This window comes from Diadema setosum, chromosome 1, assembly GCF_964275005.1.
Source record: "Diadema setosum chromosome 1, eeDiaSeto1, whole genome shotgun sequence".
Classification (NCBI taxonomy): domain Eukaryota; kingdom Metazoa; phylum Echinodermata; class Echinoidea; order Diadematoida; family Diadematidae; genus Diadema; species Diadema setosum.
This window is the reverse complement of record NC_092685.1, coordinates 36,165,511-36,186,041: the sequence shown is the minus strand read 5'-3', so window position 1 is coordinate 36,186,041 and position 20,531 is coordinate 36,165,511. Positions and strand designations below refer to the sequence as shown.

The 20,531-nt window shown below is 40.1% G+C and overlaps 1 protein-coding gene across 1 annotated transcript in view; it reads left to right on the top strand.

Annotated features, from left to right (window-relative positions):
* Nucleotides 1–20,531, top strand: part of LOC140233556 (usherin-like) — a 76,089-nt gene that overhangs the window by 33,919 nt on the left and 21,639 nt on the right. Inside the window, exons 26-46 of the mRNA XM_072313695.1 lie at nucleotides 533–788; nucleotides 1,439–1,642; nucleotides 2,768–2,848; nucleotides 4,036–4,227; nucleotides 5,052–5,162; nucleotides 5,931–6,134; nucleotides 6,798–7,084; nucleotides 7,819–7,966; nucleotides 8,352–8,666; nucleotides 9,282–9,461; nucleotides 10,155–10,305; nucleotides 10,923–11,065; nucleotides 11,368–11,504; nucleotides 12,899–13,034; nucleotides 14,470–14,766; nucleotides 15,481–15,678; nucleotides 16,227–16,442; nucleotides 17,404–17,649; nucleotides 18,192–18,401; nucleotides 19,185–19,387; nucleotides 19,942–20,150. Of these exons, the coding sequence (XP_072169796.1) occupies nucleotides 533–788; nucleotides 1,439–1,642; nucleotides 2,768–2,848; nucleotides 4,036–4,227; nucleotides 5,052–5,162; nucleotides 5,931–6,134; nucleotides 6,798–7,084; nucleotides 7,819–7,966; nucleotides 8,352–8,666; nucleotides 9,282–9,461; nucleotides 10,155–10,305; nucleotides 10,923–11,065; nucleotides 11,368–11,504; nucleotides 12,899–13,034; nucleotides 14,470–14,766; nucleotides 15,481–15,678; nucleotides 16,227–16,442; nucleotides 17,404–17,649; nucleotides 18,192–18,401; nucleotides 19,185–19,387; nucleotides 19,942–20,150 (4,124 nt within the window). The remainder of the gene's footprint in view (nucleotides 1–532; nucleotides 789–1,438; nucleotides 1,643–2,767; nucleotides 2,849–4,035; nucleotides 4,228–5,051; nucleotides 5,163–5,930; nucleotides 6,135–6,797; nucleotides 7,085–7,818; nucleotides 7,967–8,351; nucleotides 8,667–9,281; nucleotides 9,462–10,154; nucleotides 10,306–10,922; nucleotides 11,066–11,367; nucleotides 11,505–12,898; nucleotides 13,035–14,469; nucleotides 14,767–15,480; nucleotides 15,679–16,226; nucleotides 16,443–17,403; nucleotides 17,650–18,191; nucleotides 18,402–19,184; nucleotides 19,388–19,941; nucleotides 20,151–20,531) is intronic.

Below are 20,531 nucleotides of genomic sequence, written 5' to 3'. Positions count from 1 at the left end.
TCATTGTAGCTGTTGTTTTTTATCACTCAGTGTGTGGTTCCAAGAATGATCCGTGCTCCTCTGTCATAGAATCCCTTACTTTGTGATCACTGTGTGTGTAGGTCATGAAGATTAGTGTTGGCATGGTAGAGTCAGGAGTCAAGTTTGATATTGTTTCATCTACCCATGAGATAAGAGCCTGTTCTATTGGTGTACTGTACTATTCCAGTTGAGCAACATAGAATGATGTTGCTATTGAAGATAATTGGCTCAACTCTAGGGGTGAATGGAGCTACCTGAGTGGATCAAGAAAAATGGATATAAGCATGAGCAGATGTCATTACAACAACATCAATAAACTTAGAGGTAGATACAATGATACCACTTGCTGTATGCAGATTAAATTTTATGAGGGCAAGGAATACTACCTTTCTTTTCAGAGAAAGTGGCAACATGATATGAATGGCTGTTGAAATGAATTTGCAAAAGGCATTCAAACAAGATGTGTGTAGAGTGAGCCCTGATGATGTAAGTTGTCTTGCCTTGTCCCCAGGTGCACATATCAACTGGTTCTGCCCCCTTGTCCTCCCTAACCGTGGCTGGGAATCCTCTGTGTGATGGCCTGTGGAAGACAGTCACACTTACCAAGGTGGCCAACCAGCTTTCTGTGTCTGTTGATGGAGGAGCTTCGTCTGGGCTTGTGCTTCCCACAGCCTCCCTCTCCCTCACATCCCCACTCTACTTGGGTGGGGTTGCCATGGAAACGGAGGCAGAGGAGCTGATGGCAGCAAGTGGCCTCAACTCCCCAGGTGAGATGTGATAGAGTTTCACAACATAGTTTGCTTGTTGAACACTTTGAAGGACTGTGTTCCACATTTCTCTGTATTAAACAATCAAACGATGAAAACTGAGTGTGTAAGCCTCATAATGCACATCATTTTCCACAAAATTTGTAAAGACATTATATTTGTTTGTGAATATCACTGTACACTTCTGAGTAGTTGGGAGCCACACCCACACTAATTAAGGGGGAGGGCAAGGAGAATCGGCACTGTGGTCACTGTCCTTCTGTCAATCTGGCATGTGAGTAGGTAACTAGTGATGCTGGGATGATAATGAAGACAAGCCTCCTTCAAAGAGCAGTTCTGATATTGAAGAGGCTTAGATGGATATCCCCGTACTGTGTTAATACTATCATATGTGGGAAATCCTTGTCACCCTCCTGATAATCATGGCACAGAAACTTACAAGACTCCATTCTAAAGTTCTCAGTGAATGATTTACCAAATGCCATGATTGTATCAAACTCCAACTGCTGTGCACATTACACTTGCAGTCACTACAGATGCTGCCATTATTACTTTTTACAGGTCTTATGCCATATAATTATTATTATCATTTTTTTTTTTATTGGCACGTGTGCATTCATTCACAATCTCTTAATGTTTTTCTCTGACAGGTTTTGGGGGCTGCATGCGAGGCTTGTCAATCGCTGCGTCTGCTGTGGATCTGACCCGTGATGTGAGGATTCTCCTCAATGTTTACCTTGATGGCTGCCCCCCTGTGTCCGCCACAGGTGGTCAGTGCTCTGAGCCTCAGGCCACCAATGTTTACAGTGGAAGTAGCAGACGCTTGCTGGATACTGGCCTGAGTGTCTTTACTGGTAAGATAGCAATTGGAGTATGTTTTGTGTTCGTCTAGAAGATAAAGTATGATTTTAAAACAAAAATATATTTTTTCTTTTGAAAATTAATCATGCATACTTTGTACATTTGCATATACCATGTTCCTTAAAAAACAACAGCAACAACAAAAGCCAACTGGGATATGTTTTTGCCTTCAGAATATGTTATTACTATTCAGCAAGTGTATTGTATTGTATTCTGAGGCTAGCAGATCAGAGATGGGAGGCTGCTGGTAAGACACTACAGAACACCTTCACAATAAACGAGAGTTGAGAGGAGACTGCAAGTTGTATTCAGACAGGGTAGGAAGTCTACCCATGTAGAAATGTGATTCTGTACCTATTTAGATGTGAAAGTGTCTCTCAAACTACATCATATTTATTCAGGGAATTAAGGTTATCTAAATTATGTGCTTGTTTTCAGCCCCAAGTTTATCTTATAAAGGTTTTGTTGTGTTTGTATGAGTATCTTATGATGAAAAAGAAAAAAGAAACAATGTTCTAGAAAGTCTTATATAAGACTCTGATGTGATGCAAAGGAGGGGTGTGTCTACCATTCTGATCATAAGATGTTCTCATATTTAATGTAAATACCGGTAAGGTCTTTGAGCAGTGTGGACTGTATATGTGCTGTGGTAACACCAAATGCAATTCACAGATGAAAGTACATGGAAATTTGTATAACTTGTAAATTAGGATTACTCTCATATGCACAGTGTATATCAGCACATGGATGTAACATTCACAATGCTTGTTAGAGTCAGTTGGAACCCAATGGCTAATATGATTGCAAGTTACGTGGCGGGGGTGGGGGGGGGGGGGGAATGGACAACAACTGTCCATTTTCTGGTGTTTTTTCTGCATGCTGTCATAGCAGTGCAGATACTTTCAGCTTAATGTGGCTGATGCAAAGGAATGTGACAATTAGAGTAATGTTTAATTTCAAAATGAATGGTATGAATGAATCTTTCATTAGGATCAGGCAGTGATGCTTGTTGGGATTCATATGCGTTGTGCTGGGAGGACAGCTAGTAATCCAATGGAACATTGTTGCTTGTATGCCTGTATGCTGCTTGTAATGTGAATGATTGCCTTTATTTCTAGAATACCTCTACCAAGTTACAGCCAGTAATGTGGCCGGCTCAACAGACAGCACATGGGCTGCTGGGAGGACCAGAGAAGGAGGTAAAACAAACAACATAGATCAGAAGCAAGCAAGCAGAAAAATTCTCTAATACACTACACAACTAGAATTGTGATTAAATATCATACCGTGCAGCAAGGAAAGTGTAAATCAATTGGTGACTCATATTGATTTCTGAGGATGCTCATGTTTGATTTATTCGAGTGACCAAACTTGATTTATTATGAAAGTGTTTTGAATATGTAGTATGTGTGTTCCAGGAACAACATATTTTTGCACAAAGATGGTGTGAAACAGCAAGGAATTGCAACATGTCCCCAAGAAGTGGACAAAATGCATCAATATCTATTCTGAGGTGAGGAGAAATGTTTAGCTTTTGTTGTTCACAGGAAGCCATTCTGGCAAGTTCAAAAGCTTTGAAATTCATGCCTTTTACATTCTTTAGTTTTGCAGTACTCCAAAAGGTCATAAGGTCAAGCAGACCACCAATCACTTAATTGTCTCTATGCTGGTTAACCCCTGACGTGCCCATCATGCACTTACCTGTGACTTTGTGCAGAATAGAATAAATCACCTCCTTAGCCTTATTGCCAATTAGACAACCCACTCAGGTGTAACAATGTGACCAATGCAGTGTGAAAGCCAGGAGGGATTTGGAGAATTTCTTAATCCCTATTCAAATGCAGATGGTCTTAGACAATCAAGGCAACCCAGAGGGTGTGCCCATGGGCATGTGAAACACGCCTACTGAGGGGCCATGTAGCATATGTCTTCAAAGCTCTGTCAGCTTCTTCGTAGCATTTGATTACCCAGTAGTCCATCTTGCCATTCTAAAAGGCAGTATTTACCATTTGCAGATGAGACAAAAACCCAGCTTTACTACTTCAAAATAATTCTTAAATGTGAGATATTGATAGAAGCAACCTATGTAAAAATGTTAATCAGTGTAATCAGTTGTAAAATAAACAAAATGTGAACAATAGTTATAATGAAATTGTTTCTAGAATAAACCATTTACAGTTATGGTTTATTGAGAAAAAAAAGGAGATATCTCCATATATTTTAGGATTTTCATTGCAAAATTTTTATATGGTAGGATGTTTTGTGATATAACTGTCCTATGCATATGTATCAAATGTAATAATCTGAATATTTTTAAATCACTGCTCCCAATGGTAAACAGTGCCTTTAACTATGTTCTTGATGCTGTATTTCTCCAATCTATCAGCTCCTACCGGAGTGAGTCCCCCCATTGACCCAGTCTCCATCACTGGCTACATCCTCCAGCTCCAGTGGCAGAGACCCACAGGAAACACTGGTCTCCTCTCACAGTATATTCTCTCAGCTTACAACCTGGATTTGCCTGAGTTAGACCCAGTCCAGGGCATCTACACCGACACCTTACTCAGTGAAAACACTGGTAAGGCACTGCTGCTTCTCATACACTTTGCCTCCTGTACAGCGTCATGTTAGCTATGACCACAATTAAAGGACTGGTAAAGTATTGGTGGTGATGAGGATTGGGCTATTAACTTTTTGTAAGATGCCAAGAAAGCACTTATGAAATAATGTAGAGCATACCATTCTATGAGGAATTCACAGTTTATTAGGTGAAAATCGGTTTTGGAATGGCTGAAACATCCAAAAACAAAGCATAACAAAGCAATCGTAATAAAAGGTGAGTCCCACCTTTTAGTAGGATCGCTCTTTTTTGGATATCTCAGCCATTTCCAAACCAATTTTCATCAAGTAAACATTGAATTCCTCTTGGAATTACATGCTCTTTTATATTTCAGAAGAGTTTTCTCATTATCTCCCCAGACACTTTTAGAAACCTGAAGTTAGGTCTCAACCAAAACTATACGATGACCCCTTTAAAGTGCATTACTGATCATTATTTCTCTGCATATACAGTATGTACAGTTTCAAACAACATTTTTTCAAAATGTGGCTTGCAGTTTTAAGGAACCACATTTTCATGTGTACAGAAGACTGTTACAATGAAGTTTGTGTTCAATTCTGAAATTCTCTCATAACAGACAACATGAATATTGTTGCTGAAAAGCATTTAACAAAAGTTCTTCAGCAAACTGTGTCATAGCAAGAGGCATAGTCACCTAAAGATGTTTTATGTGGAAATTTCTCAGAATTACTAACAAGATAGTGACTCTACCAAGAACTGTCTGTTTGAAGAATTGTCTCCACTGTAATTTTATATGGAGCATACTTTTTTTCTCTTACCAGGGAACATCACTGATGTGATACCATTCACAAACTATGAGGTGACATTGACAGCATGTACAGCGGGTGGTTGCACCGAGAGTTCAGCAGTAGCTGTGAGGACACGGGAAGAAGGTATAGTCTCTACTCCCAGCAAACATGTCAATGACATGAAGGGTGTGATGAATAGTAAGGGGTGGGACAACTTCTTGTGAAACGTGAAGCATAAGTAGTGACTGGTGTCAGAAAACAGATAAATATTCAGATGTAACCCTATGATAAATGCAGACAAATATGGAAACTGAACAGAAATTTATGATATGGATTTAAATGAGCAAAACAGTGGAATTCCACTGGAATTTGAATCCAACACCCTTGGATTGCTACACTGGTACTCTTACCGACAGAGCTATGGAAAGGCCTAACGTGGTGTTCATTCCTGAAAACTTTTGATTTTCATTGCTCATGCGGGCACAAGCTATTACAACTAGGGAACAAAAGCAAGAGATCACCAAAGTGATGCAGCGTTTTGTATGTATAGTAAATGCCAACAAATAGGGAAACTGACCAGATATGAAGTCATTGACCAAAGGAGACGAGGAAAAGACAGATAGAGGAGGAGCATGGGAAGGCTTGTTTGAGGAAAGAGGATGCCCCAAATTGGGCAAAGTGTAGAGAAGGTGCAAGAACAATTGATGTTAGAGTGAGGTAAATTTAGCCACCCCTGTTATCGGGGACAAACTCTGATCAAAATTTGATGATGATGATAAAGTCATAGTTTGATGTTGTTGTTTTTTTATTATTATTATTCTGACTTATCAGCAGTTTGTCACAGTGTGGTAGGGTTCTATTACTCCTATTTTCCTGATAACAAAGAGGTACTGCATTTCTCAATCCTAATAGCACCCTCTGGAGTCAATGCACCAGAGGCCTTGTCGAAGACAGCTCGCAGCATCACGGTGGGATGGGACCTCCCAGACAGACCCAATGGCCTTATCACCTCATACACCCTGTTACTCAATGGTGTTAGTGTCTACACAGGGTTAGCTCGCAATTACACCGTTACAGGCTTGAGTGTCTTCAGTCCATACACGCTCATTGTTACAGGTACATTTACATTGTATTAGGTTTCTTCTCAGTGTTACCTAAGTGTCATCACAATGTGTGTTTCCTCTTTGTTGTTTGCACTCCGTGATTTCATTCTAAAGAGTGATATCATTAATATGTAGACTTTGCATGATGAGGAGTGTGCATGGTTCCTACTACTTCAAGAGAAATCATAAGCACAGAGTAATGTCCACAGAACTAGAGATTGCTTTATCATTCTGTCAGATGTGTTGTACGTGATCGTTATGACATTTGAACTGCCAAAAATCTCCCTACATGAACCATACACTAGTACATTGTGTGAGTGCATTTTGAGGCATTTTGATTCAACAGAACCTAAATGAATTAGACAGAATTTGAAACACCTGCCATAGACTTGGCTTCTGGCCAGGTCTTGTATAGATTTTGACTTGTACACCTCTGGTATTACAAGAGATCGTCTTTCACATAACAGAGATATGTGGTATCACAGCATCTCGTATTTGTCCTTCTAAACATGATGAATTTTAGAAACCATAAGTAAGTTGATAAAGAATGTAAAACTGACCATATACACCATTGAATTACCATGCCAACTGACACACTGCAATGATAGAAATCATGGCACAGATCATGACTGATAACTGTAAATATCACTAAACTTGTCTTTCCTCCCACTGTCAGCTTGCACTCAGGTTGGCTGCACCAACAGTTTAGCAGCCACCATCACAACCTCACAGCTTCCTCCGACCTCCGTGGACCCACCAACTCTGTTCCCCCGTGGGCCCAGGTCCATTGAAGTCCGCTGGACGGCTCCCACCCAGCCCAATGGCATCCTACAGCGATATGTACTCTACTCCTCTCCCCTCAGTGGTGTTGTAGGAGAAGCTGTCTTCAACACCTCAGACCTGTTCACTGATTTTGTCATCAATGACCTGACTCCAGGGACTGTGTACTACATAGCAGTAGAAGTAGGTCATGGTAACAGAGATCTGTAGAATAATCAATAGAATAAAGAACGTGTGGATTGAATTCAGTGAGTTTCATCCAAAGTGTAGTTAAAATGTATATTTACTCTGAGCCTCTTGATAAAGCACTTCTGTGGACATGCAGAGTGCATGGATATTCTTGGATGTCTAAGTCAGGATTTGATAAGAATGAAACAGTTCTTCAGATCGCTTCTCTTTCTTTGTGGATATTCCTTGATGTGTAAGTCAGGATTGGATATGTGTGAACAACAGTTCTTCAGAGTACTTGCTTTTTGTGTGTGTGTGCGGATGTAAAGGTATATCCAAATGCATCAAAATTGCTGAAGACACAGGGCATAGAAATATATGAATTAGAGTACCCAGAGGATCTTTTCTTCAGAATAGTGGAATGAGGATACGTGGAATTCAGTCGATGTTATTTACAGACACTGAGACAGCAAAATCCAGACAGCATCACCAGGTAAATAAGTAGAAAATGCCAAGCAAAGGCAAATGAAACCAGTAATTTGCTGATGTATTTATATGTAGTTGTAGAATGTTGGTTCATATATCAGCCTGTATACTATGTTAGGTATTATTTAGAGTATGGTTCATTAGCAAAATCTTGTCAAGGATATCCACAGGCTATAAGCATTGTATATATAGCTTGAGAAATGTGTGCCCTGTACTGGGTAAACTAATTAAATTGCTTCCATCAACCCCCCCCCCCCCCCAAGGCATGTACTGGAGGTGGTTGCACAATCAGCACACAGAGCAGTGTCAGGACTGAAGAAAGTATTCCAGATGGAGTGCCAGCACCAACCATAACAGCCACTAGCCCATATGAGCTGGTAGTCACATGGACACAGCCATCACAGCCGAATGGTATGTATGCTGTACAAAAGCCCAATGCAATTATGACAGCTAAACACACTGTCACAAATATGTTTTTAAAAAGAAAGCTTCAAATCATCTTTGTTCATCTGGAATTTCGTGATCAAATTGACAACATTTGGATATCATATTTTACATATTGCTTTTAAGTGAGTCTAAGTGATGAAGAGATACATGCAGTAAAATGTATACGAAAGTTGACATACATTGTTTTTGTCTCTGAGTGCACGGACCATTTGTCGCATTTGTGCCCATCTCCAATCCTCATGAATTTTGTGACATATATATTGAACTAGGACTGTTTGAGCTATGTTATAGTGCACCATATTTCAGTTACTGTTTGACATACCTTTGTGTGCCTCTCCCCACGACACAGGCGTTATTCTCAGCTATGCTGTGGTGCAAAATGGCATCGTGGTTCAGAACTCCACTGACATGGAGTACACCGTCTCCAACCTGTCGCCATGGAGCCTCCATGTCTTCCGGGTGGAAGCCTGTACCTCCAAAGGGTGTGCCTTTGGCCCCGAGGCCTCTGGCCGCACCCAGGAAGCCCCGCCCGAGGGGAGCATTGATCTGACAGTCTTCACCATGAGCGCACGGAGTGTCAGGGCCACATGGACGTCCCCGGCCCAGCCCAATGGTCTCCTTGTCTACGAGGTCCTGTTCACTGGTCTCTTCTATGTAGCCCCAGGTGAGGCCCGAGTTCCATGGATGGCAGGGAACGAAAGAAAATCCTACTTATCCTCATTTTGTGTCTCTGATCTCTGTAATGAAAAGTAATGGTCAAGTTTTCTTAGAAAAGTACAATGTATGTTGTATTACATATAGTTGATGAACTCTATTCTTGTTTTCATGTCTGGTTCATATGATCCTCTATTGCCATTGTGAAATTTGTTTTGCTGTATGACCCAAGTTGGTTATCTTTTGAATATCTTGCAGTACTCTAAATTTTCAAGTGTGATGAAAAAATTTTGATTTTTCTTCCCTTTTCTCTCCCATACCGTCTATGTTCAAATCATGAGGGAGGAAGCTGCTGTGGATATTTTATCACAGTTCAAAACTGTCAATTTTGTGATGTCATTGCTGGAAGGAACTATAACAAAGATAAGATAGTATTTAGTGACTGTTAAAGCCTATGTTCAACATTAGATTGTAGAGGGAGATCTGTTAACTAGTATCCATCTTTGCGCAGTTGAGCCCAGAGCCACAAAGACAGATACACTTTGGCAACACTTGTATGTTGTATGCTTAAGGAGGTATGATTGTCTGAACATTGTGCGTATACGTTTCATCTCTTACACATCAGAAGCAAGAAACTATCAGACCGTCACAGAGACAAGGGCGCTGCACAACGGCACCACAGCCAATGAGATAGTGGAGATATCAGGCCTGATCCCATTCTCTGCTTACAGCATTCAGGTTCGGGCCTACAATAGCAAGGGCAGCATTCTCAGCAGTGAGAGGAGGGTGACCATGCCACAAGGAAGTAAGTCGCACATTCGTCCATACTGCTTTCTGTAAGTCTTTCTCCCGCTCTTGGCTGTGGTTTTCCAAGCTCAGAATGAAATGTGATACTCCTCTATCTACAGGCTTTCCACACATTTTTGTTTTCTCTTCTCTTGGCAAATGACAGTTGGCATCTGTATATGTTTTCAAGATTGTAATATGTAAATTTTCATGTGCTGATGTTTTTGGTTAAAACTGTTACATCATAGTCATTTGATTTTTTTTTTTAATGGGGGGGGGAGGGGAAGAGCAGAGAATCAAGTTTGTGCAAATTCAGTTCTCCTATTCATTCACTTTTCTCTACCTTTTTATGATTATTGTTTGATGTCACAAAACCTTGTGAAGTGGCAAGTTATATTCAACATCATGACTACAAAGTGTATGTGAGAATATCTTAGGAGAATGATACTCTAGTTTGATATATCACGGTAGAGTAAATCATATTGAAAAGGGGGAAAACAGGATGAAAATATTAATGGTCTGAAACCAAGGTTTCCAACCTAGTATAAGAACATGGCAACCCTCATTCCCGTTTTTGTACCTAGATCAGGAGGAATGTAAAGAGATTAAGGGAATATTACAGCCACCCAATGGTTGAAGATGGGATGTAGATATTGAATGGACCTCACAGTGGCTTTTCTCAACCATTCTCTGTTGTTTGTTCCTCTGAAAGGTCCTGACGGTGTGTTCCCTCCGACACTGACTGCCACCAGTCCCACATCCATCCAGGCATCATGGATGGAGCCAGCAAGGAATAATGCTCCTGGTGATGCATCCTTCCAGCTGAGATACTGGCTTGCCTCTCAACCCGGAAATCAGATAGAGTGAGTCTGGGCCTTCCGTGCTCCACTCATATTGTTTCCATACCATCAGAGTTCAAGGACAATTACCCCAGACCCTTCCCCTGACCCTAACCCTAATCCTAATCCTAAACCTAATCCTAACCCTAACCCAAACTCTAACCCTAAACCTAATCCTTACCCTAATCTTTACTCTAATTGTAATTGCCCTCATGCGCACCATCAGGTGTGAATTATGCTATCACCTCATCTGTTGTCGTAAAACACATGCAAAGTTTTGGTGAGAAGGTGATGTGTGGATGCTATCTTCAGTTAGTGATTTAGCTTAGTCCCACAAATGTGCTAGAGATTTAGTCAGTGTGTGAAACATATGAGGTATGATATTTTGGCTTGGACATAGGTAGAGTAAAGCGTACATCAAGTGACTTACATTGAGCCAAAATGTGGATGAATCAGACATTGGCAGAACTTTCATACTAAGTATCCTTACAACTTGTGTGGTGAAATTCATTCAAGCTGTGTGATATGCTCATACTGCATGTTGCAGACACCAAAGCTACATATAGCATGATGCCATTGTTTCATCTCTTTGATGTTATTTTGAAGATGAATTATGTTTTGTTTCTTGTCTTGTTCTGCAGTGTATTTGCCAACCCAGTACGTGTGACCAGCTATACACTCACAGGCCTCTTGGCATACACAGAGTATGAATTCAAGCTCATCGCATACAACAGCGCTGGGCAGACGGAAAGTGAATGGGCAGCCATTTTCACCAGAGAGGATGGTGAGTTGCAATTGTGCCACTGTGATGTTTACAGTCAGATACTAGCCATTGGCCTCACATATAACAGTGTTTATATTTTTGTGTGTAATTCTATAAATAGAATGGTATGTGTAGTGTTTAGAATTAATGTCTACTTCTTCTTTTTTTTTTACAACGTTTTGGGTGTAAAGCTATGTCTTAGCTTCTCTGTGTTTGTTCAAAGTAGCGGCAAAAACTAGAGAAAAAAGATGCTGTGATATTGAGCAACAAAGACTGTTTGATATATCTTATATTTACGCATGTTTGTTTTTATCTTTCTCTAGTTCCTGGCCCCATAGACCCACCTATGGCAACTGATGTGAGTGCGTACTCTGCAACCATCACCTGGGAATTCCCAGATAGACCCAATGGTGTCATCACTTCAATCACTTTATTCCAGAACGATGCCTTGAAAGTCTCAGTAAGTCTTATGCTCTCCTTATTATTTTGGCTTTATATTTTGACGTCTTTTGTCAGTTTTATATATCTCTTTTCCTTTATTTTATATTTATTTTCAATTGTCACTAGTCCATGTATACTCTCTTTTTCACAAGCAATCACAGCTTTTACAGCTTGGTTGTCTGTATTTGTCTTTTTGACCAGATGGTTTCACTACAAACAAGCTTACCATCATTCTGTTAACCAAGAATTAATGACTTATACCAAGTACAGGAGCACTACATCCATAAGCATTGTCAACATACATATATGATGTATTTGTTAGAATTCTATGTATTTCAAGATATCTGGGGTGGTATTCTGAGGTCGTAATTAAGTCTGTAATTAACTTCGTGATTAAGTCGTGAAGTTAATAGGCCCTTAATCATGGGCAAAATCGGTATTCTGAGGACGTAATTAAGGTATGATTAAGTCCCCTGTAATTATCTTAGGTCCCTCCCATCTAATTGTCATTCCATCCAATCAGACGCGTTGTTAGAAACCAAAATGATGATTACACGCGCAAATATGCCCTCAATGCGCACTCCTGCACGCCCCCTGTAATTACAACCCAAGAGCTCCGTGCGCACACTCTGGTATTTGATTACAACCCCTCACCTACGCACGCGAAGATCTCAACCTCTTTGCTCACATAAAATGACAAAATTCCTCGAAGATCGGCTATATTTCTTTTTTTCTCTGAATTCTACGGGTACCATGATAACAAGATTCAACCGCTCCTCGGTTACCGAAGACGGTAAGCATCGTTGTGGCAGAAAAAACACGATGTAATGCGTGATATCGGAGTAGTTAATGACACTCTTTGGTATCATTAAGTTTTCCATTAACTTTCATACTTAATTACACCCTCAGAATACCGATTCGTAATTAACTCTGTGATTAAGTCCTCTCAGAGGTGCACGCGCATTGATACGCGCAAACGCGTAAGTCCTTCCCGCCAAAATGCTTGTTGCTATGGTAGTTAATATATCCCCTACTTAATCATGCTCTCAGAATACCAATTCGGTAATTAAGTGCTAATCAGACACTTAATTAGCTCTCAGAATACGGCCCCTGTAGTTTGTCCTGTTGTGTCTCATTTGGGGAAATTCTACTCCAATTATCTAGAAGCTTAGTTGAAATTTTTTGTCATCATTGTCGTTGTTTACATGATATTCACCTTGGTGCAGTCATCAGCAGTGTTACATTAATCAGTGTCAACATTGTCTCTGACATCATTTTTGGTACCATGACTATATTGCAGCAGATTTCTGAATACAAAACATGATCACTTTTAAATATTATTCATGGATTCATGACAATTTTCATCTTGTTGGATGTAAATTGAGATTCTGATTGTTTTCTTTGCCATATCAGTTGCCCGGTAACGCTACCCAGTACAGGGCTGATGATCTGATCCCCTTTAGCGACTTTGTGTTCCGTGTCCAAATGTGCAATTCTGCTGGTTGCTCTACCAGTCCCAACTCCATCACATACACCACACCTCAGGCCGGTAAGTGACTGGTTGTATGAAACCTTTCATATAGGCATAAGTAGCAGGGGATTGTCACCCTGTCTCCTCCATATCAATACGTTGAGTTCCTTCACATCAATAATCAAGCTCCCCTTTTACCTTTTGTGATGGCAATAAGATTTTTTTTTTTTTTATTCCCCTTAGCATTTCAATCCTTAAATCTACACAGGCTGACTGTAATGTTGAAAGCCAAAGGGGGGGGGGGGGGGTATTGCTGCATTTGTGAATGATACAGAAATGATATGATAATGATGATGATGATGATGATGATGATGATGATGATGATGATGATGATGATGATGATGGTGATGATGGTGATGATGGTGATGATGGTGATGATGGTGATGATGGTGATGATGGTGATGATGATGATGATGATGATGATGATGATGATGATGATGAAACAGCATTTTTATAGCCCCAGTTATCTGTAGAAACATTCAAAGGCACCCAGCTCCGACAAAGTGTCACACATCATTCACAAAGTTGCTAGAAAAGATAAGTCTTCAGTTCAGACTTGAAGGTATATTGAGGCTGTTGCAATTCTGAAGCTGGACTGGTAGAGAGTTCCGCAAATGTGGCGCAACAGAAGAGAAGGCTCTATCCCCATACATTTTTAGGCGGGTATTGGGAACATGGAAAATTGTCCAGAGTTGTAAATCACTCAATATTATATTGTTGTATGGTATACCATTAACATGATGTAAGCAGCCAGGTGCCTGTTTCTTAATGTGCAGTTATCATCTGATAGATATACAGTAATTTTTGTAACCCTGGCAGAAACCAGGAAATCATTTGCAAGCATTGTAGTTGTTGCTATGGTAACTGCAAGTATTTAAACTGAAAGGATTATGAACATCTTTTATGGAACGACCCCATATGTGAAATCTGTACCTCTTCAAATACTGTATAAGCACAGATGTGTTACTGAAGTAATAAGATACTGGAACTCCTTGTTCTCTGAAAACTTCATCATATGTTTTCAAGTCAGAACTTTTCACCCAATCTAAACCCAATTTCAACCCAATCTCTCCATGAAGGCTTTATGTGTGAATTTCATATTCACTATAAAGTACATGTATAAACACTGACCCATTGTGTATCCCTGTGCACTCATTTTTAACCCAGCCAAGCAGTGTACCTATTGGCCATTTGGTTAATCCCCCATCCCCAAACAGTCCAGTCATCCTGACAATTCCACCGTCTCTCAGAAATGCCAAGACAATACAATAGAGCTGAGGGGGATTACATAATCCTTGTTAACTGGTGGTTGGCTTCAGTACTGATTGGCAATTGAAACAAGCCAGTGGATCAGCCAATTTGTGAATAAAGCACAGGTAGGGTTAGTAACCAAGCTATTCATGTAGAGAAAAGGCTGATTACTATGTGAACAATACATATTTTCTCCCCACAGCACCAAGTGGACAACCAGCCCCTACACTGACGTCACCCACTCCCACCTCAGTGCTCATCTCATGGGGGACACCATCCTCTCCTAACGGCATCCTCATCTCATACCAGCTGGAGCGCCGCCATCTTGGTTTCACTGCTGTCTCCACGGTAACAACAGTGGGTGCTGGAGCCCAGAGATCATACCTAGACCAGTCTCCTTCCATCACACCCTTCACAGCCTTTGAGTACAGGGTCAGGGTGTCAAACAGTGCCGGGAGCTCTGCTGGTCCTTGGACTACTGTGGTCACCAAGGAGGCCCGTAAGTGACCGTGACATGATATTGGTCAGCCAGGGAATGTGTGATGACTTTCCTTCAGTGAAAGCAAACAAGATAAATTATAAATACGTAAAGTTCAGTCGCAGTATTTTGTATGATACTGCATTAATCGATACGCACCTCCTCTTTACGTGGAACAACCTTTGCCAAGATAAGACTTTGACCAGGTGAATTGATTGAAATGTGTAAGGATGCTTTTTTTTTTTTATTTAATTACATCACTAATACTATATGTATGACTGTGAAATCTAATAAACTGGTCACAAATATTTCACAAAATTGTCGGACAATTCTTATTTAATGAACACAGTTTCTTTTTAAACCCAAGGTTCTGTAGTTAAGCTGCATCATGAAAATATTTTGCCTGAAGCTGTTGGAGATCCAAACAAGTGCATCCTGATGCAGTAATGTTATTGAGCAGAAGTATCAAAGCAGCTTTCATTCTGTAGCATTTTTTTTTTTCAGTGCTAAAGGCTAGCCCTACAGAATAAATGGTCTAAAAAGAAAGCCAACATCACATCACAAGTAAATAGAAATGGACATTAAGTATGATACACCAGCATGCTTTAGACTCTAAGGGCATAATGTCCGAAAAAAAAAATAGCTTGTATTGTGATTGTCTGTCAGTGTCAAGAGTTATGTAATTACATCATGCCTAATTGGAGAAAACTGATGACTGCTTGAATTCTTCCATAGCTCCTGGCGGTGTACGTGCCCCAACAGTGACCGTCCTGGGCCCCGACTCGGTGGATGTTTCGTGGGATGAACCAACCCAAAGCAATGGAGAGATCCTGAGCTACACAATCAGGATGCCAGATCCAAGGATCTATCTGGAACAGACCAATGTCACTTCCTACACAGTCTACAACCTCATCCCTTTCACTGATTACTCTGGTGAATAAAGCTTCTCTAGTCTTCATGATGAGCTGATTTATTATCTCTTATGCAAGCTCAGTGAACATGTTTTTTTGTTTTTTTAAGTGTAAAGCAAACAATTAGGAGACACTGCTTTCTTTTAAGTAGAAACACAAACTTCAACAGAACAACTGCATGAGAAGAATGTTAAAAGTTTCAGTGAGGTCAAGCCATTACTTGGCACTTTGATATCAAGGCTAATTGTATGACTGTTATCTTTCAAATGTATCAGTAAAGTTTGCTTCACCCAGGAATTAATTATACCAGGTCTGGTGGCTGAGTTAGGTTTGGTGGCTGAGTTAGGTTTGATGTCTGGATATTGCTTCAGCATGGCTTATTGTGTATGCCACTGTCCTATGTCTGCAACATTTTCGTAGACTTTTCATGAATACCCAGTTCTCGCTTTTGATATGACAGAAACCTGCTTTTGTGCTTTAGGTGTGTATCTGTGTCTGTGCTAGTGCTGTTTGCCAACATGAGCATCCATACTTCCATTTTAACACACAATTCTCCTCTTCCTTCGCCAGTGACCATCGAGGCATGTACAGCTGGAGGCTGTTCACAGAGCACCCCCACCCCTGTCCAAACTGACCCCACCCTGCCATCTGGCCAATCCCCACCTCATGGGAGTGCAATCACCCAGACCTACATTTCAGTCATCTGGTCCCCGCCATCAAGGCCCAATGGGCCCAATGTCCGTTACGAGCTTCACAGACAGAAACTGCGACAGCCACTCAGTACAGGTGGGTGACTGTCTTTGCAAGATGGCAGTGCAGCATTTATTAACAAGATTAGGTCTATATGCATTAACTCTAGATTTTCTGCACTCATATATATCTTGTAATTTCACATTGTCTCTAAACTTTGAATGCATTCTGTCATATTGCTTTCTGTTCAGCATCTAATTGAAGATGCAGTTTTGTTTCATTTGTACAACTCATGCAGCACATTTGTACTGTAGGTGTAACTAAAACTTGCAAACTCCTAACACCGAGGAAAAGTCTTTTTTTTTTGTATTTGTATGTTTTATTGATTTTCTTGATTACAAACAATACAAATTACACAATAATTATGAACATATGGAACAAAAAATAAAAATGAAAATAAGATCATCAATAAGACATAAAAACGCAGTATCATTTTGATCAATACACAAATTATTGTGGTAGTCACCAGTATAACATCTTGAAGGTTCTACCCTAACAAATGCAGTCTATGTTAAACATCTACTGGGTTTTACAACTCAAATTTCCATTTCTTAAAGTGAAGATGAAGTTTACCTCGTTTCTTTGCCACATGATACTCTGTTTCTTTCTTAATTTTCAAATGTAACTTAAAAAATTCAAAATTGGGTCTAATGTTTTTAAATGTACATATAGAAATTAAATATTTTAACGACAAAAAAAAAAAAAGATAAGAATTTATCTGAAGAAACTCCAAACGTTTTCTTGAAATTATCCAGACTAAAATCACTATCATGTTTTAAAATCATTTGCACCGAGGAAAAGTCTTCTTGACTAGGCATTTGTTATCATTCTGGTAATCTGTACATTTCAGTGAGGACCCTTTCATTAGTTCACATGTAAAAGTGAAAGGGTTTCTGACATATATCCAAGACTCCACCTTCACTCCTGTTCTTCCCCCAGTGACAGTCTACACGTCTGATGTAATGACAGTGTTTATTGCTGTTTTGTGTCATGACAGGTCCAATCCAAGGCTTGAATTTCTGGGAGTTGGTCAACACGGGTGATACGACAGACTTCCAGGACTATGGCCTCACAACTTTTACCACTTACATCTACCGGGTGACCACCTACAACAGCATCGGCTCTGTGACCTCTGAACCCTCCGATGAGGTCACGACCTTAGCCGGTCAACCACGAGCAGTGGGAAGCATCACAGCTATGGCTGTTGACCATATCTCTGTGATGCTGAACTGGACTACACCTTGTGAGTCCACTTCCCTTCCTTTCGCAAAGTGTCTTGCAGAAAAATCATTCATACTGGAAATTCAGCTATTTGTAAAAGGAATCTCTTTCTATATGGTACTGTTTCCAGTAATGTGAGGAATTATGTTCATACCACTTGTAATCGCTGGCTTTCATGTACAGGTATGTTCGTGAATGAGAAGGTCGCAAACATTTTTGCAAGATGTTGTTTTTGCGACTTGACACTGAGGCTATCTTAAGTGCACTTATTACCCTAGTGCATGGCGATGTTTATGTCCGTTAGATTTGCAGTCCCGCAGTAATTCATGAAATTTGTGAAAATCAAACTGTAGTGAAAAATTGAGCAAAGAAAATAGGATTCCACAGCTGTACCGTATACCAACATCATTTGTGATGAACTGAATCACACCACACCTTATGTGTGTGCATTTCTTCTCCATTCCTTCCTTTTCAAAAAAAAAAATACTGTTTGAAGGAAGACTATGACTAATACTCTTGCCTTTGATCCCTCATCTCTACTATTTTGTGACTTCTTATTTTCAGCTGTTATGGACCTTCAGGGGGCAGTGGTGAACTACTTTGTCCAGGTCAGTTCATCCATCGGTCAGTATGACTTGACCTATGACCCTGGAGTGCAAGGGGCACTGCTTGAATCCCTGATGCCCAACACAGAGTATACATTCCGTCTCATCATTTACAATGGAGCATTCAATGCCACCAGTCTGCCCGCTGTGGCACAGACCCTGGACGGAGGTGAGAATCTGATATGTGCTGATGGGAAAGATTTACTTATCATTATGCCAGATTGTCCGACATTGTTTTGGGGGGCTTCAGCCCAATTCCCTGCCCCTTCTAGAAATGCAGAATGATAACAACAGACAAAGCACCAACAAGAAATGACTCTCCACTATTCAAAACCATGCATGGAGAAGAAGATCATTGATAAGCTCTTATGAGTACTGTCAATGATGTTGAATGGTTATTTTCTTGTGTGAAGTTAGGTTAGATTTTCCATATTTTCAATTCAAACGTCAAGATTTTATGTTGAATACTCTTCACTTGATGATTATTATCATCTGCTCTATAAACATGTCTTTTTCATCATGTTGATGCAACTTTAGTACCAGTGGTGATCTGATTTACCATATCTGTGTCCATGTTGCATAGACATCATTTATTGGAATTATAAAAATAAAACTTTTTACAGACTGTCATAGTACATGGCATCACATTTTTGGATTTTTTGTTGTGTGTATGTCAGAAAGAGAATAAAAAGGATTGGGAGCAGTGAATCTTTTGGATGAACCAAAATTTCTGTCTCATTTTAAGTGACCTGTGTGATGATCTTGTCACAAGCATCCTAATTTGGATAAGCTTATCATGAAGAAATTCTACATGAAAAAGTGCAAAACAAGTATTGTTTGGTGACCTGAAATTTAAAAGGTGCCATGAGTACTTAAACGATAGAAGTGAGTATCTCATCAGTATGGTCCCTCATAACCCTACTCTTTGTCACCTTGCCTCCTCTCACAACAGCCCCCGAAGGTTTTGCAGCCCCACTCATTAGTGTGCTCAGTCCCTCCGCAGTGAATGTGATGTGGCTTGAACCATCACAGTCCAATGGAGACATCACCCAGTACAGCATCTATCTGGATGGAGTAGTCCGCGGTACTGTGGACCAGTCTCAATTATCATTTATTCTGGCCAACCTCTCCCCTTACACCATCTACTCCATACAGGTCAGTTTCTAAGTGTGAAATGGTGTTGCTGTTATTATTATCATCATAATCAGTATCATCGTTACTGTTATTATTATCACATCATCATCATCGTCATTCAAGTTGGCTAAACATGTGTTATCATGTAATTCATAGGCAGAAATCGTTGTATCGCTATATCGTTGTACTTGATCGTAGAGTCCAAATTAAGAAAAAATGCGCGCTTAGCTTGCCTTGGAAGGAAAAAGTAATACAGAATTATTATGTAGACCAGTGTGATGTACAATCAGGAATTATGAGAGATGCTATTGGTTATTGCTGGTAATATAAATCATAGATTACACATTTTCATGCAGTGGAACCCCGTATTCCTCACTGTAATGAAAGATGATGACTTTATTGCATTTTAATTGCAAACTTGTTTACTTCCGTTTTGTTGGTGAATCTATTTGTGTGTATTTACAATGTATGGTATTAAAGTCTGTGTTCATATGAGGCAGTGCAAGTCTAATATTGTGTGTGAGTGTGTGTGCACAAATTGTGTTACATTATTTTTTTCTTCGTCCCCTATCCAGGTGGAGGTATGCACTGTGTATGCCTGTTTGCTCAGTAATGCCACAGTTGCAACTACACTCGAAATTCCTCCGGCGGGCGTGTCTGCCCCCAACCTACGAGTGCTTGGTCCCAGAGCCATGGAGATCTCCTGGGCCATTCCTGCTTCTCCAAATGGAATCATCCTTGGCTATGAAGTGCAGCGACGCGAGTATCAGCCTTGTGCCAATACGTAAGCAACACCTCAGCACTTGTATCCTAACCATCTTCAAAAACTAAATTTGCAGTTCTGCAGTAAAAAATGTTTCATGATGTCAGCATCTTGTACCTAGATATGTGCGATTAATAGAGCTGGAACTGAAGAGAATTTGTGTTTGCAGAGAGATTGTACTCTCCATGAACAAGATTGTATGCTCAGCCTGTATTTATGAACACCAAGGAAAAATAAGTAACTACAGTGTAGCCTTGGATTTGAACCCATGTCACCTTCTACTTTAGGTGATATATAACAGTATGTGCTGTTGGATAGCTGTAGATGATATGGAATAGCAGTAGATGACATGTCTTCAAATCCCAGGCAACTTCCTTCTTTTTTTTTTTCATGTGGTGTTCA